Source organism: Zasmidium cellare (genome assembly GCF_010093935.1).
Source record: "Zasmidium cellare ATCC 36951 unplaced genomic scaffold M409scaffold_23, whole genome shotgun sequence".
Taxonomy (NCBI): domain Eukaryota; kingdom Fungi; phylum Ascomycota; class Dothideomycetes; order Mycosphaerellales; family Mycosphaerellaceae; genus Zasmidium; species Zasmidium cellare.
This window is the reverse complement of record NW_022986967.1, coordinates 16689-34673: the sequence shown is the minus strand read 5'-3', so window position 1 is coordinate 34673 and position 17985 is coordinate 16689. Positions and strand designations below refer to the sequence as shown.

The window sequence follows — 17985 nt, the reverse complement described above, 5'->3', positions numbered from 1 at the left end:
TTCTAGATTGATTCATTCACGTCTCTGCCATTTGCGCCCTCTTGTACAGGTACGTCCACTTAACTCCGGCCAGCAAGGTTCAGGGAGGGATGGACGGGGTGGCCAGCTTGCATCGGCCATTCTTACAACTACTGCACCTCTGCCACCATTGCGCGCGCATGCTGACACCATGGCCAGTAATCCTGCCCTCGCTCTGTGATACCCCCTAATCCCCCGACCACCACCTCCGCCATGAGCGACGACGAGTACCCCAACTTCGGCAGTGCCTGGACCTCGACCTCTGCCGCGGCACCACCCCCGTCCGACTCGGCATCATGGAATCCTGCTTTCAGACCCAACTCGGATCGCGGTCATGCGAGGAACACGTCGACCGCATCAAACGATGACTTCTTCGACCGATATCCAGGCCCAACGCCAGAAAAGGCTCGGCGACAACCGCAAGACACGTTGGAAGAGCAGGACGAGGATGAGGCATCGCCTAGTCGCAGACAAAGCAGTATTTCTGTGAGCTATGCGATCGAGCAGCGCTTCGAGGCCGCGCCTCCAGACAACGTGATGCGCATACCCGCTACAGAATCCGACGCCGAGGGCCCCGTGAGCAGGCGCGACTCTAGTACCGTCACTGACTTGGATGTCCCACGGATAGGCGACATCGAGGGCGACGATGAGAACCCCATATTTGAGCCAGATGAGTCTGCGCACGAGCAGAGCGAGCATCTGGCGGCGCACATGCCTGAGCCTTTCTTCATAGGAACTCCGGGAATGGCAACTCCTTTGGTAACGGATGACGATTTCACGAAAGAGCTGGGCACTATACGGCCGGGATCCGGCTACGAGCATCAGGGTGAGACGTTGGACATGGAGGACGCTGTGGATGAGGCTCCCAGTGCCCCATTGTTGGAGGATCCCGAGGAGCAGCCGACTTTGGAGCCTTTGCAACGGGAAACCACTATGCGGGCTGTAAACGAAGAGTCAGTTCTGGAGGACTTTGACGGAGCTTCTGCTCCTGGACAGCCTATGTCAAAAGCCAGAGCTCAGCTGGGACATATCGACCGAAGTTTCACTACCAATTTCACGGAACTGCAGACGCCAGTGGATAATACTACGATAGAGGAGCCGATATCACAAGCTTCTATCTCGGACGAATGGCCCTCTGCTGGAGATGACAGGACGTTTGGGGAGCTTCTCGGCGACGAGAACGTTCCCGTGTCGAAGACGGAAGACCAAGCTGCCGAGGTGCCTCATACCACAGCAGCCGCAGATGACGGCTGGGGATCCACTGCCGAAGATGATACTTTCGGCGAGTTGCTAGGACAGCCGAAGGCGGCCGCAGAGGAGGCTGCTACGTCGGTGCCAGTTCAAGAACCTGAGCAATTGCCAACTCTAGATGCGCCAGTGACCGTCCCCGAGGACAAGCAGGAAGAAGACCTGGCAGCTATGTGGCAAGCAGCTCTCGATGATGATGATATGTTGGAGGAAACGAACGACATGGACCCATCAGCTTTCTTCGACGATGATGACCCTGGATTCCTTGAAGATGAGTTGGACGTCAATGCTGCTCCTGCACCAGCACCTATCGCACATACGCCGGCCCAACCACAGCGAACAGCGAGTTCATACGTACCGCAGGCGGCACAACAACCAACGCCGCAGGCGTCTCGAGGCAACTCGTATACATCGTCAATTGGCCAAGGCCATGGCAGATCAGCTGGCACACCGTCCACAGGGCTCTACGATGTGTACGGACATGGCACTCCGGCCCAGCAGCAGACTCCACCGCAACGACCAAGCGCCCAGACGTCTCAAAGTTTTGTAGACAAGGCCAAAGGCGGTTACCAGTCACCGTACGATCTTCCAATGGATGTCGTGAAGCAGCCCAGACAACGGCCGCGACAGCCCCAACCCACACCTCAAGCAGTACCGACACCGCCGATGAGGAGCAGTAGCATGTCCTCCCAAATAGGCCAGCCTCCTTCAGGACCGCCAACCGTTCCTACTACTGGTCTCACCCCTCCAAACTCCAGTTCAGGTTCTGTTCCACCGCCGCCTCCTCCTACTGCTGCCAACGGTACTCCGGCCGCCAAGCCAACTCCGAGGACACAAAGTGGCTTCTTCGAAGACCTCCCAGTTGCACCTAAAGTTCGATCTCGTCCATCGGGGGCTTACACACCCCAGTTGCAACCATCTCCTGCTCTGCCAGCCCAAATGCCCCCGCAGCATCCATCTCGGCCGCCTGCAGCACCGCCTGCACTACCTAATCAGAGACCCGCCGCTCCACCAACGCCAGCGCAGCAGCCCATGTATGGAGGTTTGACGCAGCCCGACAAGACACCTCTGTTCCCCGAGCAAGTAACAGCTCCACCGCAGCCACAGCCGCCAGCGCCATCACAGAACCAACGTTATTCTCCTAGCAGCTTGCCAGCGCCAGCACAGACACAAAGTAGATTCTCCCCCGCTCCTCCCACTGCCCCCCAGGCGCCCGCGGCAGCAGCAGCACGTTATTCTCCAGCGCCCGGAGCGCAAGCAGCGCCGTCCAAAAAGTATGGACCAGCCCCAGCACCTGCAGCAGCGGCTCCGCCTCCAGGAGTGCAGAATGCCAACCCATTTGCGCCCCGGACAAGTAGCCCACTCGCTTTCCAACACGACAAGCCGCAGCCCGCTCTTCCCAATGACATGCCGCGAAGCATGCACCAAATGCCAGCGTCGCCACCAAAAACAAACAGCACGTCTGGCACAATGTCGCCAGAGCGGTCAGCCAGTCTCAGCTACTCACCAATAGACTCGCGGCCTCCCGCAGTCTCCAGCTTGACGAGCCCTCCTCCGCGACCGAAGACCCAGTCACCACCCAGTGTCATGAAGATGCCACGATATGCTTCTGTGCAGTCTGTACCTCGGCCATCTTCAGCTGCAGGATCAGGGGCTCCAACTTCTCAGCCAACGTTCTTACCTCACCGTCGGCAGTTCTCGAGAGAGTTCACGTACGCTACACCTCAAGACGAACGGGCGCAAGATCCGCTGGAGCGATGGAAAGGCCATCCCATATTCAAGTGGGGAGAGTCTGGAGGCATTTTGAGTAGCTTCCCGAAGCAGACGCCATTCTACGCCTCCGGAAACGGCATTCCCAACATCAAGTGCACTCCAGGTGCCGTCAGTGTTCAGCTAGCGACAAATTTCATGCCCATGGACGACCGCAATGCCAAATTCCCAGGCCCTCTAACTGCGCGCGCAAAGGGGAGGAAAAAGGACGTGCTTTCATGGATGTCTGGAAAGATTGAAGATCTCGAGCACCAGAACGACAGCGTCAGGATGGACTTCAACATGGACCCCGACCTCAAAAAACGCACCGAAGAGAAGGTCGTTTTGTGGAAGCTTGTCAAACTCTTCGTGGAACATGATGCACACATCGACGGAAGCAAACAAATCGAGGACGAGGTTCGCGCTGTCTTGCTTCCAAACTTGGCTCAAATGAGCCAGGTCATGGAGCTTCAAAGTCCAGCGTCTGGAAAGCCTGATCTTCAAGCAGACGCTATTGATCGAACTGCCATCTTGCAGCTGCGCCAGGCTCTGCTTGAAGGACAACGGGAACGAGCTGTGTGGCTTGCCGAGGAGAAGAAACTTTGGGGACATGCTATGCTGATTGCATCCACAATGGGACCTGAGACCTGGAAGCAGATCATTCAATCGTTTGTCCGATCACAGGTGAAGACGGTTGGCGGAGACGCTAGAAGCTTGGCTGCCTTGTATCAAGTCTTTGCAGGGAACTCGGACGAATGCGTTGACGAGCTTGTACCACCATCCGCTCGCGCTGGCTTTCAAATGGTGTCGAAGTCGGACAGATCCGCCTCTGGCAACCCACTTGAAGGACTGGACCAATGGCGCGAGACCTTGGGCCTGGTAGCAGGCAACCGAACTCCGTCTGATGGCCAGTCACTGTTAGCATTGGGAAAGCTTTTGGGTGGATATGGGAGAGCAGAGGCTGCACATTCTTGCTACCTTTTCACCCGTCAGCTTGCTAAGCACGACGGTGCCGACAACCCTGAGACCAACTTTGTGCTTCTTGGTGCCTATCACCAAAGCCAGAACGAGAGCCTTGCCAATGACGTGGACGCGATTCTCCTGACCGAAATCTACGAATGGGCAATTTCTCTATCGGCGCCAAGCACTGCAGTCCACTACATTCCCCATCTGCAATCGTACAAGCTCATCCACGCTCAGGAGCTTGCTGCTTTTGGATTGAAGAGCAAAGCGCAATCGTACTGTGACCACATCAACACGGCCTATACGTCAACTACCCGGCCGTCGCCTTACTATCACCCGACGTTTACGCAGGCTGTGACTGACTTGAATGCATTTTTGTCCCAAACCCCACAAGCAGGGTCTGCTGGTCTGCTCTCCAAGGGTGCCATGAACAAGGTTTCGTCCGGGGCGGCCAGCTGGTTCACCAAGTTCGTATCCGGCGACGACGATCAAGACTCCAACGGCTCAGGCCCGGGTGCTGGAAGCGAGGATATGATGAGTGGTCCATTCGGTAGGGTCAACGGAGACTCCGGCCAGATCAGTCGCTCTGGCTCTGTACAAGATCTCTACAACCCGATGGTCGGCGGTGGCATGCCATATGGTGCGGGTGCACCGGTGACTACTCCACCCCAGCAATTCGCGCCATCATCTGCTCCAAGCAAGTATGCTCCTGGTGCAGTTGGCAACAAGTACGCTCCAATGGCCACTGGTGGGTTCGGCGCTACCCAGCGCCCAGCCTCGCCCCAACGGCCAGCGTCAGCATCAGCACGCAACTACGCACCAGCGGCAGCAGCTGTCCAGCCTCTTGCAGTCCCAAGGCCCGAAGCAGGTAGGGCAGCGTCGGATTACAGCATACCTTATATGTCAGACTCAAGACGTGGATCTGCACAGTTCTCTTCGGGAAGCTACGAGCCTCGGCCCGTGCTTGCTGAAGAGCCGTCTGCATATGGTTATCAACCATCGATCCCTGAGCAACCGCAAATGCCAGTTGGGGATGAGCAAGATGCATTCGCCAGACCGAATGGTTTCGGCGCACACGAGGAGCCAATTCCTGATGCTGAGGGTGGTGGATATCAGCCGTCAATGGGAGGATACGAACCACCCAGCGGTGGATACGAACCACCATCCTACCAGCCATATCAGCCTGAACCGGAAGCTGATGATGACGTATCTACAAAGCCAAAGAGAAGAGGCATGATGGATGACGATGACGATGACGAACTTTCAAAGCAAGCCGCGGCTATGAAGAAGGCAGCAGCAGATCGCGAGGCCGACGATGCCTTTAAGAAGGCGGCAGAAGCGGATGCTGCTCGCGACAAGGCTAAAGCCGGGAACAAGAAAGGCTGGCTCGGAGGATGGTTCGGTGGCAAGAAGGATGAGGGCATGCCGACGGTCCACAAAGCCAAACTCGGCGAGGAGAACTCGTTTTATTATGACGAGAACCTCAAGAAGTGGGTCAACAAGAAGGGAGGTGCCGAGGCCGCGACACCGGCTGCTTCAACACCACCGCCTCCAAGAGGAGGTCCTCCAGGCAGAGCTGTCAGCGGGATGGGACCACCCTCAGGACCCCCTTCTAGAGTTGGTAGTCAAAGCGGGATCGTTGCGCCTCCCATGGGTGCCCGGCCACCGCCATCAGGAATTGGCTCTCCATCGATGGGACCTCCTTCAGGGCCGTACTCTCGAAGTGGCACGCCTGCCTCTGGAGATGGACCGCCGATGCCTGCGGCTGTCACAGTGCTGAACGGAGGCGACTCCTCAGGGCCGCCTTCAGCACCTCCCAGCCGTCCACCCACTAGCATGAGCAACGCTAGCAGCCTTGACGACCTGTTAGGCGGGCCGCCAGGTCCCGGACAGAGGAAGGCCGGCACCGTGAAGGGGAAGAAGAAAGGCGGGAGGTACGTTGATGTCATGCAGTCCAAGTAATACCTGCAACGATGGATGAATGCGGAAGGGGGTTGCATTTACGGCGTTCGAGGGCAAATTCGCTGCGTTGAGATACCTGAACGCATTGCGTACACACACGATGGAAGGAGACATGTCTTGAGGAAAACGAGCATTTTGCATTGGATACCGGGAAGAGTGTACGTCTTTGTGTGAATCACCGCAACTCTCTCTTCCTACAATATGAGGAAAAGGTTGGGAAGAATTTATCTGTAGTATAAAAGGTATATTAATGATGGGCACGAGAGGTGGCCAGGTTCTCGAGAGATGTCTATGACTTCCAATTCCGAAGCTTGAGGATCTTGAATGACAATATTCGGTCAGGCAATAGTGTAGGTCTTGGTCTCATGCCCTTCTTGCTGGGCTGAACCCGCCACGCTAATGCATGTGAGCCCTCGACCGCACCCGCAAAGGCAATCCTTTCATGCTCACATCCCTATCCGAGTACGATTTCTCAGCTTTTACTTGGCTCGGTCTTGGTGAGTCGGTGCTACGCGACTGCTTAGGAATGTCTCCGCGAAGTGGTATGTCTCCGTGGCATTGGCATCATCTTCATAAACGCTCTAGACGCAGTGATGGTTCCGCTGAGTTGCTTTCCCCCTCTCCACTTCCTTCCAGCGCCATGCCCCCACCAACAACCACCAAGATGAAAGCCCTCACCCTCTCCTCCAAACACGGCCCCCCACTCCTCACGCACCGCCCCCTCCCCCGCCTCCGCCCCACATACCTCCTCGTGCGCGTCCACGCGGTGGCGCTCAACCCCGCGGACATCGCGGTCGTCGACTGGGGCCTCGGCGAAGCCGACACGCTGCTGGGCTGCGACTACGCCGGCGTCGTCGAGGCGGTCGGCAGCGAGGTGCATAGGGACTTCAAGGTCGGGGAGAGGGTCTGTGGCGCGATGAGGCCGGCGGATCCGCATGAGCGGGAGAATGGGTGTTTTGCTGAGTGGGTCGTTGTCAAGGCGGATATTGCTTGGAGGGTTCCTGAGGGGCTTGGGTGGGAGGAGGCGGCGACGCTGGGGGTGACGGGGTTGACGACTGGGAGGTGTATGGTAGGTTCTCGGGATCTTTTCCATGTGGCTTTTGGTGGCGGTGGTGAAGATGTTGCTAATGCGGGTTTTGTGGTTGTAGTACCAGAAATTCAAACTCCCCTGGCCTGACCGCGCCGAGAAGAATCCCGGCTGGATGTTCATCTACGGCGGCTCCAGCGCCATGGGCACTATGCTGACACAATTCGCCAAGTTGTCAAACTACGAAGTCATCACGACCTGTTCGCCGCAGAATTTCGAGCTTTGCAAGTCCTTCGGCGCGGCCCACATCTTCGACTACCACGACCCAGAGACACCCAAGAAAATCCTAGATCTCGTCGGCGATTCCCTCAACCTCTGCGTCGACTGCATCTCGACCGAAGAGACGGGGGCTTTCTGCGCCAAAGTCCTCGCGCCGAAGGCAAAGTACTCGGCGTCGCTGGTGCCACAATGCCCGCGCGAGGATGTGGAGATGTTCAGCACGCCCGGGTTTTCCTTCATGGGCGAGCCGTGGGAGCAGTTCGGGGTGATGAATCCGGCGAGTATGGAGGATTTTGAGTACTCGAAGGGGTTTGCGATTTTGGCGGAGAGGCTGTTGGCGGAGGGGAAGGTGAGGCCGCATCCGGTTGATCTGAGGGAGGGTGGGCTGGAGGCGATTCCGGAGGCCATGGAGGATTTGAGGGCGAAGAGGGTTAGTGGGAAGAAACTTGTTTTTCGGGTGAGGGAGTGATTGAAAGGCGATGAGAGGCTTGGGATAGAACAGTGTGGAATGAGAGATATGACAAGAAATTTGGTCTCTTTTCGCCAAACAAGGGGTTCTCGTCAGAGAATGTGATAGGATATTGACAGGAGAAAGTGTAGGAGCAGGTTGTTAAGAACTTGCCTCTGCTTTGTACACATATGCTACATTCCACCGATCAGCAGCGACCCTAGGCGTTGAGTCGACTCTGAAGGTCTTTCCAGGCGTCGAGGGTGAGGTTTCCTTGGGACACATTCAGCGAAATAGACTGAACAGTAGCCTCGCGCTCGTGCATCTTCTCGACGAAACTGCCGAGTTCGTCAGCAGCTTCCTCATTCGGCACGCCGACTTTCGTGTCTTCATTGGGGTCCCAGATGATCTCCGAGGTCGCGATCTGAACGTCTAGTGCTTTCGATATGGCGTCTCCAACTGCCCTGGTCTCGGCTGGTTCAGCCCATATCACCACTCGCCCATCTTCATCCTCGGTTACGTCTGTCGCTCCAGCTTCGAGAGCTGCTTCTAACGCCTCGTCTGCTCCGAGCCCTTCTTTGCCTTCAAGAGTGATCTTGCCCTTCTTCGCGAATAGATAACTTGAAGGTGTGGTGCTTCCGCCGTGCTCTTTCATAATAAGCCTAACTTCAGCTAGGGTTCTCAACTTGTTGTCCGTCTCACACTCCACTATCACGGCGACATTGTTTGGTAAGATACCCTCCACCGTCACGCTTTCCAAACTCGCTCCACTCAAACTTCGTCCTTGTCCACGAGCAATAGCGCCTTCAATCGATGCTTTGGCGAATCCCTCTCGCTTGGCTTTCGTCACGAGGTCGGCCAGTCGTGGGTTCATGTTGACATCTGGACCAAATAGTCTCGATGCTGTTGCTATCTCTTGCGCGAAGATGGATCGTTGGCGGTTCTTTCCAGCATCGACTTTCGCCTTGTCGTGTTTGATCTTCGACCACCGGTTGTGGCCTGATTGGAGTTGGCTTGTGCTGGTAAAGTTGCGTGTCCAACATCTCTGGCATATGAACGAGACATTTTGCCTGCCGACGATGCACTGGAAGCCTCTGCTTGGAGCCATGATGGATGGTGGAGAGAAACAGGAGGAGAGGTCGAAGCTGGACAGGAAGTCAAAGTGCGGAGCTGGTTCCGCTCACAAGGGGAAGCACACCTCACAAGCATGTGAGCTCTGTCCTCGCCATTACTCGACCACTACTGACGACTTTGATGATGTTTGGAAGCGCATAATACCGTAGTTGAATCCCAACGACCATGGCGGAATCAGAAACACCGCCTCCAGCTCCGGCAACACCAGCAACATCAGCGCCAGCAGCGCCAGAGACAAACTCCAACAAGGCCACCACAGCTACCAATGGCGAAACATCTCCCTTTCAGCTCGACGTGAAGAAACTCCATTCTCTACCCTCGGAACAGCAGGGCTTATACCTCTTGACGTTCACGGCCGACCTCGCGCGCCATGTCGAAGCTATCACGAACGACGAAGTTACCGCAGAGCAAGGCGCAATCAAGAAAGAGCTGCTTCAGATCGTCAATCTCACCTCTCCGGCGCCAACGAGGGTGATTCGAAAGAACGTCGGACGATGCTTCTCCGGGATATTCACAAAGGGCAGCAGGAAAGTCCTGTATGAGTCGATCAATGATATGGTGGCCATTGTCAACGCCGGGAAGGAGAAGGAAGCAAAGGCTAAGCATGCTGCGGTGTACTGCCTGGGAGCTATATTCGATGCTGCTGGTGACAGTGCCATCAGTATGTCGCCCCTGGCATGTACGGCTATTCTGAAACTGTTGAAGGCTGCGGCCACGGATGCTGGGATGCGAAGTGCAATTTTCAAAGCCTGTGGCAGAATCGTGAAAGGCATTACAGTCGCGATCGATGAGGACATTGGACGTGCGATCTGGAAACAGGCGAGAAACGCAGCGGGTGGTGACAAATCTCTGCTGGTCCAGGCCAGCGCATGCTACTGCATGGAGCAGCTTGTGCGGTGGACTTCATACTTCGACAATTCGAATGACTTCGAGAAGCTACAGGCTGGCATATTGAAGGCGATCGAGAGCTCCTCCGTTAATGTGCGGCATGCAGCTGCGTCTTGTCTGGCGACACAGTTGGTGAAGAGCTATTCTGAATCTCCAAGTAAAGATGGCGTGCCCAAACTGAGAAAACCGAAGAAGTCCAAGAAGCCTGCCGTTGGGGATGAAGCTGAGGAGGAAACTGAGCGATCTGGTTCTCCAGCTCCAGAGAAGCCTGCGACTGCATTGTCATACAGCTTATTGGAGATTTTGAGACTTCTTTCAACGCATTTCTGCAAAGCGTCAACCCCCAATAGAGGCCGGGCAGGTATCGCCGTGTGCTATATCAAGGTATTGCGCGCAGTCGGAGAGAGTGTGATCGAGCAGAAGTATGGTGAAATCGCCCGACACCTTTTCAAGGATATTCTGGACTACCAAGGCTGGCAGTTCAATCGATACCGGCAGCTCATGGCTCGAAAGTTTGTGAGAATCATCCTCGAACAAGTCGTGGGCAGCTTGCTCGGAGAGACAGCACAACTCAACGCTGCCCGATTCCTGTTGAACGACATCATCAAGGATTACCCTCAAAGTGTCAAAGAACGCCCAGAGCCCTCTAATTCAGTGCTCACTGGTGCTCTCAGTGCTTTGACGTCCCTCACGAAACGATTGGACACAGCCATTGGTACGATCGCAGAGACTTATCGAGAGGCGTTGTTGCAAGCGCTACCTCACCCAAGCTTCACGGTGCAAATCTACGCGGCGAAGGCCATGCGCGCATTTGTGCTGGCTTGCCCTCAGCAGCTGCTGCCAACGGTGACCATCTGCATGAACAGTGTCAATCGTGAGCTGGGTCTCCTTGGTGGGCCCCGACAGGTTCCACGACGCTGTACGGGATATGCTTATGGTCTTGCTGCTATCCTTAGCACCTCAAGCCAACATCCCCTCTATGGCTCCCTCGACGTCTATGCTCGTGTCCTCCAGCAGGCTACCAATCTGCTCAAGACGAGTGGAAGCTCGGATCTACGTGTCTCCAGCTGCCAGCTTCAAGTGGCATGGATCATGATCGGTGGATTGATGTCCCTGGGGCCCAACTTCGTCAAGATCCATTTATCACAACTCATGCTCCTCTGGCGAAACGCTCTTCCCAAGCCAGTCTCTAACGACCACATTAGCAAAAGGACTATGTTGGAGCTCAGCTATCTTGCGCATGTTCGGGACTGTGCCCTCGGCTCCATCAAGGCTTTCCTCACTTATAACCAGCGCTTACTGACGTCTGACATCTCTCGAAGACTGTCTACGATGCTGGAGAATACTGTCAGCTTTCTCCAGAGTCTGCCTACAAAGAGAACAAGCGATGATCCCTCAAATCGGCTTTCGGCTGCTTTGCAACTACAAGACTACGAAGTCATGGTGCGACGCCGAGTGTTCGAATGCTACTCGCAGCTCCTCACTCTCAGCCCTGCTGGTAGTATTGAGACGACAGCTCATTCGTCTATACTTCCTCTCGCAGTCGCATCATTCTCTGACTCTGAGTATGAAGCACCGAGCTCGCTGGCCGCTGCCATTGCTGCATCTGCCAGCACGTTTGAGAGCATCTGGGACTTGGGCGACAACTACGGCTCTGGCGTCACTGGAAGAATACGAGGTCTTGACATTAGAGATCCGAGTACTGGCCATTTGGCAAGGCACTGGGCAAGTCGTTCGGACGAGGAAGCGGAGATTGACCAAACGATATTGTCCCCTATTGGCGCTTCTGCCGAGCACGATCCAACATGCATCTACTTGAATGGAACAGATGGTGAAAACGATATGCCTTGTCCACCTGCAACAGAGGCCGTCGATGCGGCCATTGCGGCATTCGGTCTATGTCTTTCTTTGCAAAGCCCAAAGGTTCAAGACAGCACATTGGAGCAGATATCATACTCGCTGAGTGCGACCTCGCTACAGAAAGAGCCGGCTAGGAAAGTCGCCATCACTGCCAATGTGGCACTTGCAGTTTTGACAGCTCTCAGGGTGGCGACCGGAGATAATGGGCCACCCAGAGGAGAATTGAAAAGCGTGCAGGCGGAGAAGGGGCTGCAGAACCTACTGCACATCTGCATCAAGGATTCGGATCAGTCTATACGGCATATAGCATCTGCGGCGCTGGGTCACCTTTGCTCGAGCTCTGGCACAGCATTCACTGGATCTGAAGTAACGCATTTGACGGAGACAATTGTCAGCAATCGTGAACCACATGTACGAGCTGGATGCGCCGCGGCTCTTGCCCAAATCCACTCTCAGTTGGGTGGCATGGCAGCTGGTCTGCACATGAAGAACATTGTGGGCATCCTCATGTCACTTGCGGCAGACACTCATCCTCTGGTGCATTTCTGGGCGGTCGATAGCCTTGCCTCGATCGCAGAGTCGGCAGGCCTGAATTTCTCGGGATACGTCACAAGTACCATCGGCATGCTCAGTCAACTCTATGTTTCTGACAGCCACAATGTCGAGACAGTCGCTCAAGCAGCTTCAAACATGTCAATGGATCTACCTGTGACAGCTGCCATTGCTCGCGGCGTTGATGCCCTTATCAATGTGCTTGGTCCGGACCTCCAAGACATGGCGAAAGCGCGAGATATGATTCTCACGCTCGTGCGACTGTTCTCTGAGGAGGAAGAAACTGCCATACTGCTCGAGAGCTTGCGGTGCCTGGAACATCTCTCGCTGTATGCACCTGGACATTTGGAGTTTACGCAGTATGTACGACGACTGCAAGATGATGTGGATTCGACCTCTTCAGAAATTGCAAGCCTGGCCCTTCATGGCCTCTTTACTCTCATGCGGCGCGATGCCCCCGAGATAATCAAGACTGCTCGTCCAGGCCTTGAAGACCGCCTCTGGGAGTACCTCAACTACGACCCCTCTCAGCAATTCATCCAAAACGTTTTCCTGAACTGGCTGCAGCAAACGGGCTCCAGTGATCCCGCGGACTGGATACAGAGATGCAACAACATCCTGACCATGACGAAGGCCAAGGTAGATAAGCCAAAGACTGCTGTACCCAAGAGCACGACTGCAACGGCTGGGCCCGATCTACAGGACGAAGAAGTCGCTGGCTTTGCTGTGACTGCTGGCGCGACCAAGGAAGATGAGACTGAAGCACCATCCTCGACCCAGGAGCTCATGCGATGGCAGGTTCGTCTCTTTGCGATGGAGTGCATGCACAACCTCATTGCCACGATCCGCAAAGAAGCTACTGTGAGCGATGAGAGCGCAGGTGAAGCGGCTCTGCAGCAGAAGGTTGGCGACGTGATTCGAATTGCGTTCTCTGCCTCTACCGCTGGAGTGGCAGCGCTGCGTGTGGTGGGCATGCAAATCATCGACCAGATCTTGAAGATGTTTGGCCGGACACCGGACCCAGACTTTCAAGAGGCAATGCTTTTGGAGCAGTACCAAGCTCAAATCAGCTCTGCGTTGACGCCTGCCTTTGCTGCTGACTCGTCACCAGAGTTGGCCGCCGCAGCGGTGAATGTATGTGCTACTTTCATCGCAACAGGTATTGTCACGGACATTGACCGCATGGGACGTATTCTCAAGACTTTGGTGTCTGCTTTGGACAGCTTCTCGCGAGACGCAGACACTGCGAGTATTGGTGATCTGAAGGGCTTGAGCGCAAATGCACAGGTCATGGTCCGAATGGCCGTGTTCTCGGCCTGGGCAGAGCTGCAAATCGCCAGCTCGGAGCAGAAGTACCTGGAAGATGTGGTGAGACCACATATTGCTCAGCTGGTGCCGCTGTGGATTTCATCACTACGAGAATATGCACGCTTGCGATTCGAGCCTGACATTTCGGCGACAACTGCGACCCCGGCCACTTCAGGTGACTTGGACACTGTCTACGCGGCTCTGAATCGGGAGACCTTGCTCAAGTTCTACCAGGCTTCATGGCTGAGTCTTGTCGACGCAATTGCCAGCTTGATTGATGAAGACAGCGAGTTTGTGTTTGATGCTCTCGACAACAAGCAGATTGAACAGTCAGACGGCGCGGGCGGAGAAGGCGAGGAAAAGGTCAATGGGACCATCGCCCGCAAGAGCACTGGCATCAACTACCGAGAAGAGCCAGTCGCCTTCTTCTTCGTGCTTTACGGCCTCGCATTCGAGTCCCTCGCTGTGCGAAGCGGTGACGACGACATACTCACACGACAGCGCAACCTGGACATCCTTGCGGCCTTGAAAAGGATTCTTCGCCCCTCAGTATCTGGAAATGCGGTCTATCAAGAAGTTGTCTTCTCCGAGACGATGGATTTGCTTGACAGAATGGTTCTGACGGAGAACCTTTCAATGCAAGCTGTCATCGTCGACATTGCTCGAAATCTGTGTCTGGTGCATCCTTCCTCCAGGCAAGGCCAACAGACCCCAGTCAATGGCGAGGCACAGTTTGATGATGCCATCGAACAGCTTTTCGAGCTGACACGCATAATCATTCTGGTCATCGCGGGGCTGGTACCCGGATTAGCAGATACACCTGTGTCTGCGCACCTAGAGTCATCAGACGAAGCCATCATACTAGTGCGGTCCTCGCTGCAGGCGCTTGTCGATGTTTCCGAAGTCTTTCCGTCTGTCATAAAAACGGATTTGCATGCGTCCATTCTGCATATCTTCGTCACAATCCTCGGAACAGCATCGTGTCAAGCTGTGGTCTTGCCCCAGGCTCTGCCCATCTTCCGTCGCTTTGTGGCAAGCATTACCGAAGATGAGCGTCCAGAGACAAAGCAGCAGCTACAGAACGCGCTGAAGCGAATGCTTGCAATCCTACGAAATGCACAGAAGCGGGAGTCCGAGGCCAGTCTGCCCTGTGAGAAGAACACACTACTCGCCATCACGATCCTCTTGTCCGCGGCTCAGCCTCTGTTCGACACCGAAAAAGATCCGTTGGTTCTGCGCTTTCTCGGCGAGCTGCGAGAATGTTTGGCTGCTCCCATGACAACCAAGGTAGCCGCTGGATGCTACAGGACGCTTCTCGTGCAAGACGTCTCCGCCCGCCTGGCTTTTCAACACGCTGTGGAGTTCATGCTTCAAGCTCCTGACCTAGAGGGCATGGACGAGACTAAGCCGGTGATGGGACAGACACTCACGACGTACATTTCTGCCAAGCTTCCTGCGGAACGTAAACCGCCTGCTGTGGTGCTCGCCATGAACGTCTTTCTGACTTGCGCCGCGAAGGATGGAAAGGCATCGTATCCTGGAATCGCGGCAAGGCTGCTCGAGCTGGCCGCGACGGACAACGGTACCTTTAGGAGCTTCGTGGGGTCGATGGCGGGCGAGAAGAAGCAGCTCATGGAGGCGATCTTGAAATCTCAGGCCAGCAATCGCAGTTCGCGGCAAGACTTCAGCGCCGAAAGAGAGCCGACCATCGCGCTCAAGATGGACTTCGGTGGTTAAGCATTTCAAGATCTTTGACGACCTCCATCTTGATCATCGTCTTCAGCACCTTCGGGCTCTTGAAAACGCTGCGATCGATTGCCTCGGTCACCTTCCAGTGGCGTGTTCCTGAACATGCTGAGCATCATAACATCATATGATGCCTTCAGAGATCCGGCAATCACGAACGCAATCCAGAAACGCTTGCTCGCTGCCAGTGCACCCGTGATCAAAGGCCCTGAGCTCTGACTGCTTGTCTTTACGGTGTTGACGATTCCCATGACGGCTGTCCGTTCTTCGGGGAGGACTACTGCTGATAGGAATGCACTTCGCGGCGCCTGGTCCATGGAGTTGAGGACGGAGCGGGCGATGAGGAGGACGATTGTCATGAATAGCGAGGACGGCGCGGGAAGCAGTAGGAGGAAAATTGCTGAGGGGAGATGGGTGAAGACCACTATCGCACCGTTAGTACACGAAAAGCCTCTCAATACTTCCGTCCTTTTTCCTTCATCGTTCGCAATACGCAAGGAGTTCAGAGTGAGACTTACTCGTCCGCACAAGCCCAATCCGCTTCGCCACAGAACTGGCGAAGATATTCCCAATACTCGAGATGAACTGCGCAGATGCCATGATGGTCCCGAGTGTACCTTCCGCAACGTCGAACTTATTGCTGATATAGTACGCGATAAGTGATACCGGCACCATTCCACTAGCTTCACGTCAGTTAGCTTCGCGAGTCTCGATAATGTGAACGACTTGCCCACCGAGTGAATCGAAGAAGAAAATCCCACAGAGCTTGAGCAATGTGTATTTTGACTTCTCCGAGAGTTGGAACCAGCTAGTTTTCTTTGGAGGCGGAGGAGGAGGTTTCGAGGTCGATTCTTCGTCATTGTCGTCTTCGTCTTCGAGGAATGGTTGGTGTTGCTCGTTTTGCTGTTGCTGTTGCTGTTGTCCTTCGGTTCGTCTCATCTCCACTTCGCTTGGTCGATGATCTTCAGGCTGTGGCTCGCATTTATTGCTCAACAGTAGCGTCATGCCAGCCTTGACGAAACCTATGATGGCATACAACCAGAATACCAAACGAAAACTTGCAATATCGCTCCACCCTGAACTCTGCACCGACTGCGTCATCCATCCCGCCACCAGAGTCCCTCCGGAAGCCCCCAGCGTCCCTGCAACGACGTACAAAGCGAAGATATCGCTTCGCGTCTTCGCCTCCGTTAGATGCGCCAACGTGCTCTCCTCCACCGCCCGGAAAGGTCCGATCTCATTCCCGCTCGGGCTGATGACTCCCACCACGGCTGCGAGAAGCAAAACCCAGTAATTCGACACCATACTAAACACCATTCCGGACAGAACCATCAGCAACGCTCCAAGAAGTAAGATTCTTCGTCGACCTAGCCGGTCCGCTACGAGGGTTAGCAGGAGCGAGATGAGGACATCTCCGACGAGGGTGAGGGTCATGAATAGGCCTATGGCTGTGTCTGAGTGGCCTAACGCGGAGAAGAACAGTGCGAGGATGAGAGTTGAGGAGCCGTAGGCGAACATGCGGATGAAGCGTGTTGATAGGAGGATGTGGACGTCTCGGGGAGAGTTGAGGAGGGTGGTGATGCCGAGTTCGTTGAAGGTGCGGGCTAGGAAGGTTGGGGAGGGCATGGTTATGTTTAGACTTTCGAGATTATTGTAGTAGCCTCGTCTGTGCGGTTTGGGTGTTGTTTAATTTCAGAAGGATTTTATCTCCATTGTTGTATGTTTATTCGAGTCATAAGAAACACGAGGTGAGGTTGAGCTCTTTCGGTTTCCGCTCCTTCGTGCGATGTGCTCCGATACGCCCGAGCTGGTGGGGTATGGCAAGAGGTGCATACGTGTTGGACGATTACGAAGGCAAGGCATGCTGGTCTTTTGTACTATTGTTCGCATTGTGGAGAGGACAACTCTCAACTGAATTGTTGCCAATGGGACAGCTGAGGATCACATCATCAATCTCAGTTTCTGCCACAGTATAAAGAAAGCCCTTCTTAACTACGACCTTTTCGATCGTCTAGTGCTTTAGATGGTCATGCTTTCCAGGACCAAGATGTCTTCGAGGCTTTGAATCACTGGCTCGTGACCATCGTCTCGAACAGTCGAAAAGATCGTTTGGGTGGCTTAAGATGCCGTCGGTCAAAAAGCGACGGTGAACATCCGTTCCTCTGCGGGCGTTTCGACATATACAACCATGAGTCAGTAGCCGAAACCCGCATCTTTCTTGTCGGCTCAGAGTAAAGCAGCTTCCGCAAACGCCGTCAGGTATAGACTCCCTGAGCACGGCTCTCCATATTCCACTGCCACCTCCTCAACCCAGTCACCGTCGGGGTCGACAAGATGCCAACCTTCAAATCGCCTCCCAGATCATCAAAACGTCTTTGACAGAACCTCCTCGCGCTGCCCAAGCTCCAAAAGTCCGTAAGATTTCTGAACACGCAGTTCTCGAAGATCGCCTGCTTCTCGTCCTTGTCCTGTACAGATGTCCAAGTGGGAGGTTGCCCAGAGAAAGTGTCTAGCCGTAGCAGGTGGTTGCTGAAGAAGATGTCGGCGTATTCTTCGTTAGTCTGTCGGCAGACACGAAGGAGAGATGGCTTCATGAGGTGTTCTGAGAGCATTTCAATATCATTGATCATGGCGAATTCGTATATGGCGTCCCGTAGTTCTCTCGGGAGAAGGAGGAATCGGGATTCTGCTGGTGTATCCATGTTGAATGCAACAGAATGAGTGCGGTAATGAGATACTGACGCAAATGCGTAGAGAATTCCCCACCTTGTTTACGAGATGGGAAAGTTTGGAAAAATGGTAT

At 54.8% G+C, this 17985-nt stretch overlaps 6 protein-coding genes across 6 annotated transcripts; 3 read left to right on the top strand and 3 right to left on the bottom strand.

The window, feature by feature from the left end:
• Positions 1-231: 231 nt before the first annotated feature.
• On the top strand, positions 232-5940 carry M409DRAFT_67349 (uncharacterized protein; the record flags this gene model as incomplete). Its single annotated transcript, XM_033817358.1, has 1 exon — positions 232-5940. The coding sequence occupies one exon, from the start codon at positions 232-234 to the stop codon at positions 5938-5940; it is 5709 nt and encodes a 1902-aa protein (XP_033665927.1).
• Positions 5941-6604: 664 nt separating this feature from the next.
• M409DRAFT_67348 (uncharacterized protein) lies at positions 6605-7715 on the top strand (the record flags this gene model as incomplete). The annotated part of the gene is made up of 2 exons (XM_033817357.1): positions 6605-7009; positions 7089-7715. 2 exons carry the CDS (start codon positions 6605-6607, stop codon positions 7713-7715), a joined length of 1032 nt encoding a protein of 343 aa, XP_033665926.1.
• A 199-nt stretch (positions 7716-7914) lies between these two features.
• Positions 7915-8802, bottom strand: M409DRAFT_24423 (uncharacterized protein; the record flags this gene model as incomplete). Its single annotated transcript, XM_033807237.1, has 1 exon — positions 7915-8802. The coding sequence occupies one exon, from the start codon at positions 8800-8802 to the stop codon at positions 7915-7917; it is 888 nt and encodes a 295-aa protein (XP_033665925.1).
• Positions 8803-8993: 191 nt separating this feature from the next.
• M409DRAFT_24422 (uncharacterized protein) lies at positions 8994-15173 on the top strand (the record flags this gene model as incomplete). The annotated part of the gene is made up of 1 exon (XM_033807236.1): positions 8994-15173. The coding sequence occupies one exon, from the start codon at positions 8994-8996 to the stop codon at positions 15171-15173; it is 6180 nt and encodes a 2059-aa protein (XP_033665924.1).
• A 5-nt stretch (positions 15174-15178) lies between these two features.
• M409DRAFT_67346 (uncharacterized protein) lies at positions 15179-16808 on the bottom strand (the record flags this gene model as incomplete). The annotated part of the gene is made up of 3 exons (XM_033817356.1): positions 15179-15606; positions 15701-15865; positions 15917-16808. The coding sequence occupies 3 exons, from the start codon at positions 16806-16808 to the stop codon at positions 15179-15181; spliced, it is 1485 nt and encodes a 494-aa protein (XP_033665923.1).
• Positions 16809-17437: 629 nt separating this feature from the next.
• M409DRAFT_24420 (uncharacterized protein) lies at positions 17438-17884 on the bottom strand (the record flags this gene model as incomplete). Its single annotated transcript, XM_033807235.1, has 1 exon — positions 17438-17884. One exon carries the CDS (start codon positions 17882-17884, stop codon positions 17438-17440), a length of 447 nt encoding a protein of 148 aa, XP_033665922.1.
• Positions 17885-17985: the final 101 nt, after the last annotated feature.